The 13890-nt window shown below is 36.4% G+C and overlaps 1 protein-coding gene across 1 annotated transcript in view; it reads right to left on the bottom strand.

The window, feature by feature from the left end:
• LOC150096002 (zinc finger-containing ubiquitin peptidase 1-like) overlaps positions 1 to 11793 on the bottom strand; it is a 245689-nt gene extending 233896 nt beyond the window's left edge. The window contains exon 1 of the mRNA XM_090409263.1: positions 10600 to 11793. Within this exon, the coding sequence (XP_090265389.1) occupies positions 10600 to 11416 (817 nt within the window). The 5' untranslated portion in view covers positions 11417 to 11793. The remainder of the gene's footprint in view (positions 1 to 10599) is intronic.
• Positions 11794 to 13890: the final 2097 nt, after the last annotated feature.

Genomic DNA, 13890 nt, shown 5'->3' with positions numbered 1-13890 from the left:
CACTGCTCCCACCACTATTACACCCAGATAGAACTATTGCATCATCACCCACAGAAAAAGACGACATCCTTACTTCCTACTGCTCCTCCAACTCTTGCACAGCTGATCACGGTAAATGTCCCCCAACCATTCCAAACACTCAATGTTGCATTTGGCCTTTTACCAGAAAGAGATCAGAAAAAGTTTGATTAAATTGGATAACAAAAAGTTTCCTGGCCCTGATGGCATTCCTCCAATTGTTCTAAAAGTCTGTGCCACTTATTTACACTTTCTTATTCATTCAGCTTGTATCTATCTGGAAACTAGCCCATATACAACATATTCCTAAGAATGGTGACACATCTTTATCTTCAAACTACTGTCTAGTTTCTCCTACCTCAATTCTTTCTAAAGTAATGGAAAGAGCCAAACTCCAACATTGTTCAAACTCCTATGCTTGATGACTCATCTAATAAATGACTGACCTCATGAATTCTTTCATTGCCAATCAGCAGGGGACCTACTAACCTAAGTCACCCGTCTCTGGACAAACACCATGGAAAAGGTTTGGCAAATGGTAAAAAGAGAGCTGTTGGGAAATGTCTGGTGGAGATACTTAATGTGCAGTTCATAAAGGTCTTTCAATCTTGTGAATGTGACTTCAATGAGAGCAGTTGATGGGGAGGAGAGACTGACTGTAAGTGAGCAAGAGGTGTATGGGGAGTTGTGCAAACTAGATGTTAATAAGGCTGTGGGACTTGATAATATATCACCACATATTCTGAAGGAATGTACCAGGGAGTGTAACACCTGCCTTGACATTTTTTTAATAAGAGTCTTGCACTTGGTCAAGTTCCTAAGGAGTGAAAGGAGGGCAAGATTGTGCCACTTAATAAAGGAGGTGATCGAACTCAAGCATCAAACTGGAGGCCTATCTGTGTGTCAGGTGTTGTGGTTAAGTTGTTGGAGAAGCTTGTGAGAACTAGGATCCAGAATTGGGTTGACAACAATGGTATTATCTTTGATGGACAGCATGGATTTGCTAAAGGGATGTCATGTTTTAGTGATCTACTTACTTATTACAATAAAGCGACTGCTTTATTGTAATAAGTAAGTAGATCAGTTGATGGGGAGGAGAGACTGACTGTAAGTGAGCAAGAGGTGTATGGGGAGTTGTGCAAACTAGATGTTAATAAGGCTGTGGGACTTGATAATATATCACCACATATTCTGAAGGAATGTACCAGGGAGTGTAACACCTGCCTTGACATTTTTTTAATAAGAGTCTTGCACTTGGTCAAGTTCCTAAGGAGTGAAAGGAGGGCAAGATTGTGCCACTTAATAAAGGAGGTGATCGAACTCAAGCATCAAACTGGAGGCCTATCTGTGTGTCAGGTGTTGTGGTTAAGTTGTTGGAGAAGCTTGTGAGAACTAGGATCCAGAATTGGGTTGACAACAATGGTATTATCTTTGATGGACAGCATGGATTTGCTAAAGGGATGTCATGTTTTAGTGATCTACTTACTTATTACAATAAAGCGACTGCTTCCTCGGACAGAGGAGGAAGATACTCAGTAATATACTTGGATTTCGCAAAGGCTTTTGATAGATTACCTCATGATAAGGTGACAGTCAAACTAGAGCAGATGGGGTTGGACATTAGATTAGTGCATTGGATTGGAGACTGGCTATCTGATAGGTATCAACAAGTTGTGTACAGGAGAGCGATATCCAGGAAAAGGAAAGTCACTAGTGGAGTGCCTCAGGGGACTGTTTTAGGGCCATTGCTGTTTAACTTATATATTAATGTTATTGGTGAAGATTTGGATGGAGATATTCAGTTGTTTGCAGATGATGCAAAGTTGGGACGAATGATGAAGAGTAGAGAGGATGTTGTGGCCTTACAAGAAGATTTGAATAAATTGAGTGATTGGGCATGGAAATGGGGATGTGAGTTCAATGTTGCAAAATGTAAGGTTTTAAAATTTGGAAAACAAAGATGGGATGCAGAATTTATGCTTGGTGAGGATATATTGTTGGAGGTGGAGGAAATAAGAGATCTGGGGGTGATAGTGGATAAGGATCTGAAATTTAGGGGGCACATAGCCAAAATTGTGAAGACAACACAAAGGCTTCTGGGAATGATGCAGAGGACACTGACTTGTAGAAGTAAGGAGATTCTTGTTCCATTGTATAAGGCTTTGATTAGGCCACACATGGACTATTGTGCCCAGATTTGGTCACCTGATTTTCAGAAGGACAAAGAGATGTTGGAAAGGGTCCAAAGGTGACTGACTAAGGTAGTTTCTAACCTCTGGAATGTCGAGTATGAGGAAAGATTGAGAAGATGCAATTTGCAGTCTGGTGGATGGAGGAAGAGGGAGATATGATTGAGACCTACAAGTTAGTAAGCAGTTGTTATAGGATCAATGCTGGAGAAGTACTACAGAAAATAGTGGGAGAACCAGAGGTCATCCCTGGAAACTGTATAAAGAGGGTGTGAGTAGGGGAGTGAGAAGCAGGTTTTTTTTCTTACAGAGTTGTGAATGATTGGAATGCCTTGCCTGAGAGTATGATGTCTGCAAGGAGTCTGAGTGTGTTTAAAACACGGTATGATGAGCTGTGTGTGTGTGTGTGTGTGTGTGTGTGTGTGTGTGTGTGTGTGTGTGTGTGTGAGATAAAAGGACCTCCCAGATGAGTCTTTGACTCCATGAGGTCTTGGGGTAATAATAATAATAATAAATCTCAAGTGGTTGCTCTTGATATCTCCAAGACTTTTGACTGAGTTTTGCAAATAAGGTCTATTAAGTAAACTCCCATCACTCAATCAGTCAACCCCCTCCCAACTTTTGCAATTGGGTAGCCAGCTTTCTGACTGGACAACACAAAGTTTATCACCACTCCTTATTTCACTGTCTGCACATTCACTGCTCTATCAAGAAATGAATTCCATGGTACAACTACCCTTCATGAAAAACAGCCACCTCTCACCGTCGTCTTTTGCAACTTCCAGAAATGGCTGCTTGTCTTTATTCTACTGCATCGTATACTTCTACTGTTAATGGAGTGACAGGCTCATCTAGGAGGTCTCTTTCATCATACATACATACATTCATACAGCTGATCATACCATGCCTTAAATACATTCAAATTCTCTGCAGATACCCTCAGGCAATGCATTCCCAACTCTCCATGCAAAAAACCTGTTTCTCACTCCGTTGCTCACACCCTCTTTATACAGCTTCCAGAGATGACTTAATGTTCTACCCTCTTCATGCAGCTTCCAGTAATGACTTCTTGTTCTACTCCAATCTCCCACAATTTTATAAAAAAAAAAGTTCTTCAAAGTTAATCCTAACTGGTTAATTTCCGTAAACTAATTACCAGTTATGTCTAACCAACGTATAAGTCTTACTACTAGAAAAGTTAATCCTATAACTACGATCTTTATATTTAACATTCCAGAGAATCAGAAACTATTTTAGTCAATCACCTCTGTATTCTCTCCATCCTTTTGAAACCAGATGACCAAATCTGTGCACAGTAGTCCATATGCACCCTAATCAGAACCTTATACAATGGAACCACAATCTCCTTACTTCCACAAGTCACTGTACTCCCCATCATTGCCATTGTGTTGTTGTCACAATTTTGGCAATATGTCCTCTAAATTTTAGATCCTTATCTGCCACTACCCCAAGATCTCTTATTTCCTCCACCTCCAACAATGGATCCCCACCAAAAGTAAATTCTACAGTCCATCTTTGTTTTCCACATTTTAAAACCTTACATTTCGCAATACTGAATTGGCATCCCCAGTTCTCTTTCCATTCATTCAATCTATTCAAATCTTCTTGTAAGGCAACAACATCTGCTTTATTCCTCATACTTCATCCCAACTCTGCATCATCTGCAAACAACTGTATATATCCCCATTTAAATCTTCCCCAATATCATTAACATACAGAATAAACAGCAATAACCCTAAAACAGACCCCTGAGGCACACTATTAGTGACTTTCCTCTTCTGGGATATTGCTCCCCCATACACAACTTATTGATACCTATCAGATAGCCAATCTGCAATCTAATGTACAAGTCTAATATCCAATCCAATGCACTCTAATATTACTATATCATGTGATAATATGTCAAAAGCCTTTGCAGTCTAAGTAAGTAGATTACTAAAACATGACGTCCCTTTAGCAAATCTGTGCTATCCATCAAAGATAACACCATCATTCAACTCAATTCTGGATCCTGATTTTTACCAGCCTTTCCAACACTTTAACCTCAACACCTGACACAGATTGGCCTATAATTTGGTGCTTGAATTCTGTCACCTCCTTTATGAAGTGGTAAAAATCTTGCCTTCCTTCCACTCCTTTGGAACTTGATCCAGTGTAAGACTCATATTAAACAAATATGTCATTGCAGATGTCAACTCAATGGCACATTCCTTCAAAATATGCGGTGATATATCATCAGGTCCCACAGCCTTATTAATATCTTCTTCTTCAATCTTTTGGTTCTGTCCACTGCTGGATGAAGGTCTCCCCCCATGGTTTTCCAGATCACTCGGTTTTCAGCCTCTCCCATCCATCTCACTCCTGCAATTTGTTCCAGTTCATCCCTCCACCTTCTTGGTCTTCCTCTTTGTCTTGCTCCATCCAGTGGTCTCCACTCTGTTGTTTTTCTAGTCCATCTCCCATCACTGCATCTGGCAATATGGCCAGCCCATCTCCACTTAGCCTGTTTAATGTATTTTACAATATCCATGACACCTGTTTAATGTATTTTACAATATCCAGATATTATTCAAGTATTTGTCTTCCTATCTCTTAATGTTATTTTTAGCATACTTTTTTCCATGTGATGTTATGTTGTTCTCAGCTTTTTGTTTAGGGCTTCTGTTAAAGTCCATGTTTCTCCTCCATATGTTAGGACAGGAAGAATGCACTGGTCGAAAGCTTTCCTTTTTAGACTCATAGGGATACCACTTCTGAATATGTCTCTCATTTTCCCATAAGCCATCCATCCATCCAAGGTGAATTCTTCGTTCAATCTCTTTTCTTTGGCACTACTCAAAGGATAACAATTGGCCTAAATATACATATGAAGTAACTTGTTCTATTTCATGTTTTTCAACTTTGACAGTATTATGGTTAATATATTTATTCATCATTATTTTTGTTTTTTCTCTATTTATTTTTAATCCAATTACTCTGGAGGCTTCATTTAGCTGATTTAGCCTTTCTTCCAGATCTTCAAGATTATCTGCTATTAGGACAATATCATCTGCAAATTTCAGATGATGCAGCCTTTCTCCATTTATGTTTATTCCTTGTTTCCCAGTCAAGGCTTCTAAAGACTTCCTCTAGTGCAGCCTTGACGGATGCGTTTTTGTATTGGGAACTTTTCACTGTAAAAGTTGCATTATTGTAAATATGTTTTAGTGTTTCAATATATGGTTTCTCAGTTACATGGGTTTCAAGTGCTTTTAGCGTTGCAAATGTTTTAACTGAATCAAATGCTTTTTCGTAGTCTATATAGGCCAGACATAAGGGTTTATTGTATTCAACTGATTTTTCAATAAGCTGTCTTAATGTGTGAATATGGTCCAAAGTATTGTAATTCTTTCTAAATCCAGTTGTTCACAGGATTGCAATCCCTCTAGTTTAGATTTTATTCTATTATTTAAAATTATTGTGAAAACTTTATATATGGTGGGGAGTAGGCTTATAGGTCTGTAGTTTTTAATTTCTTCCTTATTGCGCTTTTTAAAAATTAATATTAGAAGTGAACTGTTCCAATTTTTTGGAATTTTTTTCTGTTTTAGGCATTTATTAAAGAGATAATAAGATCAAAACCGGTCTGGGTAGTGACCTCCCACCATAATGTATACCATCATACATCTCCTAGGAGATGGGTTTTACATTACGGAAAATACTAAGAATAGCGATCAGAACTTTCTCCACCTTTACAACCTTGCCCTAGTTTGTACTATGTACTCAAACTATGTACTTTAGTTTACTAGTAGTCGCCGATACGTTTATAGTTACTATATTCGGCATGAAACTCTTTGATTCCGATCTTTGATTTTTTTTATTCGGTTTTAAAACAATGTGGGATTTAATATCCCCTTAATTTAAATAATTTATTAAAGAGTTTAGTCAGCTGTTTGATGACAGGGCTTCCTCCCAGTTTTAAGAAGTCTACCATAATTCCATCTTCTCCTGGGGCCTTTCCATTCTTCATTTCTCGCAGTGCCATTTCCACTTCGCCTTGTAAGATCTCAGGTGCATCATGTTCTTCCTCACTCGAGTTATCCATAAATGATTCTTGGATGTCTCCGTCTTTGTCCTCATAGAGTTCAGTATAAAATTCCTGAATTCTTTTGATTATTGCATCTCTATTTTTTTATAACTTTACCATTTTTTCCTCTTACAGCAGCTATTTCCTTTGTTCCAACTGATAATGTTCGTCTTAGGACCTTCATATTACTATTGTTTTCTATTGTTTCTTTAATTTTCTTAGTATTATACGATCTAAGTTCATGTTTCATCCTTTTACGTAGAGTTTTACAAATTTCCATATATTCTATTTTATTGGTATCATTCAAATCTCTTTTCATATTTCTTCTTTTCTTCATCAGATCTAAGGTTTCCTTAGTTTTTCTTAGTTTTAGTTGTCTTAGTTTTTCCTCTCTTTGGTGCCTTTTTACACCTCCTATTTCTAGTGCACAATTCAAGATAGATTTTGTTAATATTTCATTAGATTCATCGATGGTAGTGGCTGTGTTTAACTTTTTTAGTTCATTTTTGAGTGATTCTCTATAACAACTTTTATTGTGGTAGAGGTTTTGTAGATTCACTAAATTGGACTTTTTTCTTATGAGCTTATTTCATTCCCATTTTTTGTTGATCCATACTTTTGCCCTTATTAGTTTCTGGTCACTTCCTGTATTAAATCTATTAAGCAGTTCGGTATTATTTATTATATATCTTCTGTTGAAGAGGATGAAGTCTATTTCATTATAGGTTTGTCCATTTGGGCTTCTCCAAGTCCATTTTCGGTTGATTTTCTTCTTAAAAAAAGCTTTTCATAATAAAAAGGTTTTCTTCTTCTGCGAATTCAATAAGTCTTTCTCCTCTTTCATTCCTCTGTCCAAATCCAAATTTACTAATGGAGTTCAGATGGTCATCTCTGTTTCCAATCTTGGCATTAAAGTCACCCATTATAATTATGTAGAATTCTTTAGAATTATTTAATTCTAATGTTTCTCAGAAATCTTCTATCTTTTCATCTGGATGGTCCGTAGTTGGGGCGTACATTTGTATAATTTTCAGTTGGCATCTTTTATTTATGAAGAGACTTAGTTCAGCTATTCTTGATGTTATTTTATTAACAAAGAGGCCATTGTCCTTGATTGTTTTATTTATTAGGAATCCTACACCACCAGTTGAGTTTCTGTTACATTCACAGTGGTAGAGTAGATGTCCATCTTTTAATCGCATGCGAGTTTCTTCTTTCCTTCTTATCTCTGAAAGGCCCACAACATCCCATTTTATATGGTCCAATTCCTTCATCAGTTCTTCCAATCTATCATCATCCCATAGGGATCTGCAGTTATATGTTCCTACTAATATCCTTCTATCATTGTGCACTGTAGGTTGACTCATTGTAGCTAGTGGAGACTGTAGCATATTTTTCGACCTAGACCCTCTACCTAAGTCCAGGACGCATCCCTTTTTATGCTGGACGATGGACAAGCCAGTACGTAATTTTCCTATTTTATTCATCATTTGCATTCTCTTCATGGTGCTATAAGGTATTTGGCCTTATAGCACCATGCTGGCCAGATGGGCTGGTGCCTCACAATAGTGCATAAGATGAAATGACACAGCAAAATAGGAAAGATTCACCCCTAGCCCTCGAATCCTCTAATAGCATTTGGGGTAAGGAGCAAGAAGAGAAGAAAGAAGCAAGGAAGGACCAGTCTACAGATAATATAACAGATGCATATTACATGACGTAAGGCATGGTCCAGCATCAGGTACCTCGGGTTTGCCATGCCCGTACTCACTAAAGTGAGCCCCTGAGGTATTAATTAATACCTCAGGGGCTTGACATTAATCAAACTTGATATTAATATCCCCTTATTAATATCAAGTTTGCTTAATTCCCCATATACCTCTTCAATCCTATAAATCCATCTAAATTTAAATGTCTGCATAAATAGAGATATTTTTTCAATAGCTAGGCTTTCACTGAACTGCAAGGTCAATGGAGCTGTCAGTTCCTTGGCATATTCTCTCAAAACATTGTGAAATACCATTCAGTCCCACTGCCTTATTAACCTTCAGGATACTTAGTATGAGAAACAAATTCACCGTGTGCCCTTATAAGACTTTAATCTTTCCATTCCTTCAGAAATAAAACCCACTTCTGCAGTTCATGTTTGATTTCCTTAGTCATCCCACTTGACACAAATTGCCATTGCTGTTGATAAATATTTCTTTACTAGTCCCCATGTACTACTCAGATCCCTTGCAATTCTTCCATCCATGGAACTGCCCTACGCTGATTTCTACGAGTATTATAGTTGTCTGCCTTAAAATTACACATAAGTTCCTTTCTCCTGGAAACTTCTGTATGCCTTCAGTCTCAAGTCAAGACTGCATGGTCACTCTAAACAATGTGGAGCAAGATTGACATCTCAGTTAGAGTACTCCTCTGATGCAATGACAAATCTATAACTCTCGATCCTCGTGTTCCCTCTACTACATCTTGCCTGAGACACTGGTCCCTCAAGAATTCCATAAATTCCATTCCCTTAATACTGCATCCTCTACCCAATCCATACTACTATAATTCAAATCTTTCATAATGATCACTCACTTTACTCACAGCAAGCTGATCTGCCTAGACTTTTCTTACTTGTCACCTTCTGTATGCCTGTAGCAACATTATTATTATTATTATCTGAGACCTCTAGGGAGTCGAGGCTTCAGCAAACATACTATTTCCTTTCAAATTCTCACTTGGAGAAGACTCAACTTATAAGTAATGCTCCACTACCCCATTTACATTAAGGGATGATCTCATTTTTGTAACTAATATTTTACAATAGGGTAACAATATGATAGCTGATAAAGAGAATTAATTATTATAACACATCTCCGTGGAGTCAAAAGACTCATCATGAAGATGCAGTCTAAATAATAACACAATACTGTCATCATACCACATCTTAAATTTATCTTCACACCCTCATGATCCTTTTGACAACATATTTAAATCAATCACTAAATTTTGTACACAAAATCTCCTTTTCACTTCTATATATCATCTTAATTTACACTCCGTCAAGCTATCTTTCCCTGTAAATTATATTAAAGACATTATATACACAGAGGATACAAAAAAAAATTACAGAATTCAGAATAAAGTTCTAAAGTGCAGAACTTAACATTCAGCTACACTGAACAGATATCGCCAATTGTCAGCCCACACAGCCAACTGAGCTTTAAAAATAACCATGGATTTAGAATATAATTACTTTTAATAAACTGTTCTATGAAATGCAATAAAAGATATAATTAAACACAAGATTAACCATTAAACAATTCAATCAGTCTAAATTTTCAAAAAGGACCATCATATCATGTGCATTTTTTTTTTTAACTCTCCCCAGGTTTATATCATTGACAAACAAGCATTTCTCAAAAACCAATTTATGACCATAAAATTCACATTAAAACAAAATAATATATATATATATATATATGCACACAGTAATGTGTATACATATATTATCACACACACACTGATAACAGATCATTGTCTCAAATCCACTGATCTATTATCTAACCTGACATGTGGCAGTTTAAGCACTAACTGGCTATTGAGCAATCTATCAAATGCCTTAGCAAAATCTGGAAATACCTTAGTATATGCATTCCCCTTATCTATTCTAATTGCTATACTATTATAAATAACCAGATTACTAAAATATGAATCCCATAAGAAATCTATTCTGGCTCTCATGAATCATATTCACATCCACTTAATCCCACATTCTATTCCCAACCAACTTTTCCAAAACCTTAACAACTGGTCTATATTTTACCACATCTCTTTTTTTTATACTATTTTCTGAAAAGTAGCACTATTTTGCCTTCCTTCCCCTATTTGGTACTCTTTCAAGAGAAAGTCTGATTAAATAACCAAGTCAGGGACATGTCCTCAACATAAATCAAGTTAAAATCTGACTTGATTTATGTTGAAGTCTGTGAGCTGTGGACTTAAGTGGAATAGCCACTTAAGTTCAGAGTATACACAAACAAAAATCTAAGATGGAATGATCTTTAACTCTCTAATATTCAATCACTTTTCATATCTTAACATTTACTCTTTCTTGCTCTAACATTTACACTGAATTATCTTTCTTTGTACTAGTATCCACACTTAATCACTGACAGTTTTGGGAGGACTCCTGTTACTGAAAATACACATGACTGGAATAAAACACTATAAAAATACACTCAAAATATAAGAAACTCTTAAGGAAATTAAAAAAAAAAAAAAAAAAAAAAGGAATGATGCAAGCTCACCTACCTTCACCACCATGTGGCCCTAAATTAAATGGAGTATTTGGTGTACATATAATTCCATTGCAAGATCTCTGATCAAAATGTTCTTCTATATGTGATGCTAACTCCAGACCACATGCAAAGTTTGAACATCCACACACTGGGCAACATTCATTTGAATTTTCATCACCAGGAGTCACTCGAGTTGATTTCACAGGACTAAGAATATCATGATGATCCATATTTACATGAAGTTCAAGATCAGGACTTGCTTCAAAATTTCTATTACATAAAGGGCACATAAAAGGACTAGTAACACTTCTTTCAGAATTATTTAGCAATTCTGGAAATGATGGACTTGTTAAATCAAAATGTTGTCGATTAATATGCTCTTGTAATTTTGTAGGTGACTGATTTCTATAATCACACAATGGGCAGGTAGTAATATTTTCACCACTTCGAGGACTTGGAGTATCTTTTCTTTGCTTAGGAGGATTCAAATTTAAAGACAAGTTTCCTCGTTGTGGTGAATTTTCACAAACTGGAGAAGCCATATTATTATTATCTGAAAGGGTATCAGACAATGATAATAAGTCTATTGAATCACTTGGTGTGAGTGTGAAGCGAATTTTATCATCACTGGGACTTAAATAATCTAAATGCATGGAATTAACGTGATAAACCATTTCATCAGCAGATATGTCGCCAAGATCACAAAATGGACATGATATAGCACCTTCAATGTGCACAATCAACATGTGAGATCTCATGTCTTCTTCACTAAGTTCTTCTTCTCCACAAATATCACAACTATATACGGACTCTGGGTGCTTCGCTGCCATGCTTTATCACAGATAAAGAAGGAAGAATATTCACAGTAAAAGAATTAATTTGGAATATAACTTTTATGCCTCATTCGGTATTCAATACAGCTCTTTCCTGTCCGTTTCAGAACTGCAAAAAACGGGCAGTTGACCTTACCGTTACTCCTGATAATGAAATCCATGGCAAAAAAGCATCTAGCGCTGTGGGGTTCACACATTAACTTCTGAGATGCAAGATCTTAGAGATATTCCACTTTATCCTGTTGAATGAAATTATCGTAAGGTGAAACTATGTGTTAAGGAATAGCTTCAAGCTCTTGGTTGAAATGGATGAAAAAATTCGGACTCCGCAACATACTGCAGTAAACGCGAAATAAACAACCGAATGGTACTATTTAGGTAGGTAAGTTGTATTTATGGGAAGAACTATTTTAATGCACCAATAAATAACAGATCAGTTCACCTTGGGATACACAGAAGTTTCAAATAAAAGATTTTATCTATACATTTTAGAGCATGCTATTGCTGTACAAATGAAAGCTCAAATGATTACTGGATATCTTCGATTACGGTCTATTAATGATGAAATTTTGATAGTAATTTTTTTTAGCATCATGTGTGTTTTTAACGTTGCAGAAATCCAACACACACCCTCTTCTTAAGCCTACAGGGATTCGTCTGCTTCTCGGACGACAGCAACCGGCTAAGCACGCTCATCGCAACCACTGTCTCTGTTAGTCTTTCAAGCACGAGTGTCGCTAGTGGTATTATACATATCGATTAAGCAGTATTTAAAATTAAACAAACTGAACTACAAGTTCCTAGTAGTAATACAGTACTTATCTGATAAAATAAAATAAAATAAAAACTTGTCATATCTGAAAACCTCGAGCTGAAGCAGCAGGACGTGTGCTATTTTTAGAAGCTGCTACGTTACTAACATTATTCACTAAATTGTGACATTGTAATTACTATTTAATGTTATAACATTGCTCAAATTTCATTTGATGTATGAATCCTCCACAATTAAAACATAAATGTCGACCATTGTATAACTTCTAAGATATAGTCGATTCCTACTATATAAGTAGATGGCTGACTGTTTTCCTTTACATATAAATGGTGCAGTTTCTACTCTCCCCTCCTTTGCAGTAGAAATGTAGGAAATTTCAGGGAATTTGGCAACCAAAAGAGAAAAAAACTATATTCCCATAAATTGAAAGCCAAATGGCAATTTTTCTGGCATCCTTAATAATCATTAAGGGAATACAAATCCCTTGTTGTTCAATTGCCAGTAAACAAAACTCTAAGATCGAGAACTACGAATCAATGAGTTTCATATATACCGAAAAACTATCGGCGAATCCAAGTGTAAATGACCACTTGGTAGTACAAAACCAAGGCAACTCGAAGCAAAGGTGGGGCAAGATCCTTTACTATCCTTGATATTTTCTGATAATGCAAAAACATAGCACCTAGGGGATGTAATACTGTAATTACGTTATGAAGAGAGGTTACTACCCAGACCGGTTTCAACCTTTTTTGAGGTCTCATCAGTGAGTAGGTAGACCTGGAAGATAACAAGGTTTAAGTGAAAATAACTTACATACCTATACTATACGAATGCCATAAAGGTGTGTTTTTATATTATAACATAAATTGAAAGCCAAGCGGCTATTTGTCTGGCATCCTTAATAATCATTAAGGGGATACAACAAGGGATTTGTATCCCCTTAATGATTATTAAGGATGCCGGAAAAAAAATAGCCGTTTGGCTTTCAATTTATGTTATAATATACAAACACCATAAATTTATACTAAACTTAACTAATCGCATTCGTATAGTAAAGGTGTGTAAGCTCTTTTCACTTAAACCTTGTTATCTTCTAGGTCTACCTACTCACTGATGAGACCTCAAAAAAGGTTTGAAACCGGTCTGGGTAGTGACCTCTCCTCATATTGTAATTACAGTATTACATCCCATAGGGGCTTTGTTTTTACATTATGAGAAAATATCAAGGATAGTGAGGGAGCTTGCTCTACCTTTACTTCGAGTTGCCTTGGTGTTGTACTACCAAGTGGTCATTTACGCTTGGATTCGCCGATAATTCTTCGGTACAAATGAAACTCATAGATTCGTAGTTCCACTTACCTGCCCATTTATGCAACCTATTCAAGTCCTCTAATAAATTTAGTTTAATCCTTTATCCAAGTAAGCAAACAAAGTTTGCGTCTGATTTGCTTACTGGCAGTTGAACAACAAGGGATTTGTATCCCGTTAATAACTATATTCCCAGATTGGTAGAAAACGATTGAACAATGCAATCCTTACTTATAAACGCTGTTACTTTACAGCCAATGTAGCTGAATTTTTCAGAGGAGCTTACCGTAAAGTCCTTAACTAACGTAAAAAGAACAATCATACGAATTGTTTAAAATTCGGCTATGTATTAGGGGTTGAAAAATGTGCACAAGACGCTACCTACAAATAA

The sequence above is a fragment of the Typopeltis vanoorti genome, chromosome 19 (assembly GCF_054136105.1).
Source record: "Typopeltis vanoorti isolate ZY-2024b chromosome 19, IOZ_Tvanoo_1.0, whole genome shotgun sequence".
Lineage (NCBI taxonomy): Eukaryota > Metazoa > Arthropoda > Arachnida > Uropygi > Thelyphonidae > Typopeltis > Typopeltis vanoorti.
This window is presented reverse-complemented; position numbering and strand designations above follow the sequence as displayed.